Source organism: Haliotis cracherodii, unplaced genomic scaffold (genome assembly GCF_022045235.1).
Source record: "Haliotis cracherodii isolate W230 unplaced genomic scaffold, xgHalCrac1.p SCAF_9, whole genome shotgun sequence".
Taxonomy (NCBI): Eukaryota; Metazoa; Mollusca; class Gastropoda; order Lepetellida; family Haliotidae; genus Haliotis; species Haliotis cracherodii.
Window position 1 is genome coordinate 19,047,258 of NW_027266343.1, and position 3,404 is coordinate 19,050,661.

Genomic DNA, 3,404 nt, shown 5'->3' on the forward strand with positions numbered 1-3,404 from the left:
ACTTTATACCTGAGTAAACATGTACATAAATGAATAATATATGATTATTCCATTCTCCCATATAACAACAGCAATAAGTTTTTTAATGTAAAAATAATATTGTAGACAAGAATGTAAGATAATCAGCATTGTGTATAGCTTTTTTCCAATTTTTTGCTATTGTTTTGTTTTATGTGATTGGCAATATTTGGCTTGTTTGAACGTTTTTCGAAAATATATTAAATAACGCAAACCCGATTGCGTCACAAATTGCAAATCTAAAACCAAATTAAAACAATACATAGTGATGACTTATATGATAAAGAACTATTAAAGAAGTGCATTGGAAACATATAATAAGAATGATAAAAGAGATATAGTACCAGACCTATTGCACTGACTCATACTCATCGAAGACTTATATTAATGAATAACATTAAGCACCAATAATGTTTCAGAACATTTGCATCTAGCACCCCCAACCCTGTTTCAAAAGTCCAGCTTCCTGACATATGGATTCCAGGACATCTGATGCATACCGTAAGGCATTGTAAGCGTGTCTCTGGAACGACACACACCCGCCGGTGGCCAGGCAGCATTGTTTGCGACACACGTCGTCGTGGCCCAGTGTCTGGGACGTCATTCTCATCATGTGATGCAGGTCACACAACGCCAAGGACACACGATGAGCGATACCCTCGATAGTCACAGAGCAGGACTGCTGGTACCCTTCAGTAAAATTGACATAGATGTGAAGGCCAACTAGTCGGTCATAGAGTGACGTCATTGGTGACAGCTGAAAAGAGAGACATATTGTAAGATTAGCATGTGTTTATTCATTGGGTGAACCAGTAGCAACTAAGACTGATGGACAATTCGGTGGACTTCTTTGTTATACGTAGATATGACAACCTCAAACACTTACCCGAGACGAGTCACTTGGAGCACAGAGAAGGAAATGTCTCCTCTGTTGATAACGCCACTCCAAGTAGCTGGCATCGCCGTCAAATACGTCACTGACCTGCCGTGGAAAAAATTTAAAGATTGAAAAAGACCTATCTTTTCTTATTTCAGTAGTTCGTACTCCCTTTGGCCAATATTTGCTTAATGAATAATAATCATGGTACAATAACTACTCTTCATCAATGTACGACCCGTGAAGATCCGGGTTCGAATTGGTCTTCAGCAACCCATGCTTGTCGCAAGAGGTCAGAGTCGCTGACTTGGTTGATGCATGTCCTCGTATCCCCTTTGTGTATCATGTTCATGATATCAATTAGAGGATTGTTTTTTCCAGACTCGATTATAAACAGACTGCCGTCATATAACTGGAATATTGCTGAGCGCGACGGTAAACAACAAACAAACAAATAATTAATGCATAAATGTGTTACCAAATGGCATTTGGTCAACAAAACATAAAAACATTTAAATTTTAAATTTAAAAAAATGAATTTTAAGGACCGTTCGAGAACACTAAACAAAATTCTTAAATAAAAATCCTTGGTAACACTCTGGTTAAACTCACAAGCGTATTCAGTTGGTTTCTGACAGTCCTTCTGAGGATGTTAATTTTGATGGTGAATTCATTGGCGATGGTACAAATGTACCCAGGCGAACGGTTGTGTGGCTGAAGAAGTCCATCCGCCGAGGGAGGTCCACATGGCTGACAGTGGTCTGATGTGAGAGACAGTGTCCTCGACAGTCCTGGGTGTATGTTGGTGTACACCACAACAAACAGCAGTAAGCCTGGTGGGGGAAAGACAGAACACGTTAAAAGAAATGTTATACCTAGTTAATGCTTACACCACAAGAAGCAACAGTAGCCATGTTTCAATAATTGTTTTGAATATAACGAAAATATAAAACATTGATTCCCCATAATGGCATTGTTTCAAATTCATCTAACATCAATTTGTTTGTAAACTTAAATAGATAATATTTTCACAAGATACGTTAAAGGTACATAGCCTTGAACACATCAGATAAGTCAAACTTTGGAAACAAATTTCATCAGGATTTACTTTCCTGCATCCTGCAAGGCATGACGAACGATCAAGCATTTTCAATATAGATTTACCTTTCATGGAGCAGTTAGAAGTATCAAATATTGCAAATGTAACAATGTCTGAGATCGTATGACATACCTGCATCTTGTGAATCTTCTTATAGTGGTCTGTGGGGAAACTCTATCCAAAAATACGCCTGAATCCTTCACTCCGAACTCCGTGAAGCCCTGATATCAGCCTGAAATAGAAATAACCTCTAGATTTCCCCGTGTCCCAGTGTCTCGTACAATAATCACTGTACTGCCAGGCATTCTATAGCAAGACGTTAGATTGGTCAACCAAACAAAAGTCATATACTCGTACGGGTCACACGGCTGGTAGATCCTGTATAGCCTGTGCGGGTATTCGGGTACTCTACGTCAGGCATTGTGTCATATACTAGTATGTCCATGGATTTACACGAGGGTAGTTGGGGGTATTCCTTAAAGGAAGGATTACATGGTGAAGTGAGATCATGATGATGATGATGATGTAATGATATAATGAAACGGCAGGAATGTATATATATAATATATTACCATTATTTCAAACAGGATTCCCAACATTACTGCTTATGCACCCTTGTTGTAAACACTGATGTTTAAATATAACACAATACTATAACAATCGAACTGCAATTTGATTTGTTGATATCTGATATATATAGTAAATTATAAGATCGCACAAGTATGATTCGTTCCAACCAATCATACACACTCTTATAAACTGCCGGGCAAAAGAATGTATAGACCCATGATTCATGGTAGCTGAAACTAAAACAAATAAGAATTTGCTTTTCGATGGTGATGTATTTGAAACGGGTATCATAGTTCTTGATTTGGACCTTACGTCTGCAGTGTTTCGGCGTCTGTTGTCAGCCTAGTAACGTTTGATAACGCTTGTAATTGCAAATCCAGTGGTGTTTACAGGTGATCATTTTCCTCTACGTTAAGTTATCTGAAGGCGTACCTGAGAACTCGTAACAGAATGATGTGTACATGAGTCTTGTGTGTCAGAGTACATCTAAATAGGTGCAAGCGTCTGCACTGAATAAAACATATCGGCAGCTGAATCCTATCTCAGATTAAAGGGGGCACGGGTGGTTCAGTGGTTGAAACTGTTACAGTTGGCTGTGCAGAGTTGCGACCTTTAGAATATGTGGATCGTGTGACCGAGTCCAAGACCGGTCCCTATTATGGAACTTGCCAGCACAATATGATGGAGGGTTTGCGAAGGTGGTAACCGTCTACGGCCTGTCACGTTTCTGGGTTATGGTGACACACCATGTTAAGTTACCTTACACATGAGTGTCGGATTCTGATTGGCTGAGACACATTCTATTATTTCCACTGTGTACATGTATGCCGCTCACATGTA

General features: G+C 39.2%; 1 protein-coding gene across 1 annotated transcript; it reads right to left on the minus strand.

Annotated features, from left to right (window-relative positions):
- Window positions 1–448: 448 nt before the first annotated feature.
- Window positions 449–3,027, minus strand: LOC139451784 (uncharacterized). The gene is made up of 4 exons (XM_071233091.1): window positions 2,997–3,027; window positions 1,508–1,728; window positions 905–1,000; window positions 449–775 (listed from the first exon to the last, which is right to left on the minus strand). The coding sequence occupies exons 1-4, from the start codon at window positions 3,025–3,027 to the stop codon at window positions 449–451; spliced, it is 675 nt and encodes a 224-aa protein (XP_071089192.1).
- Window positions 3,028–3,404: the final 377 nt, after the last annotated feature.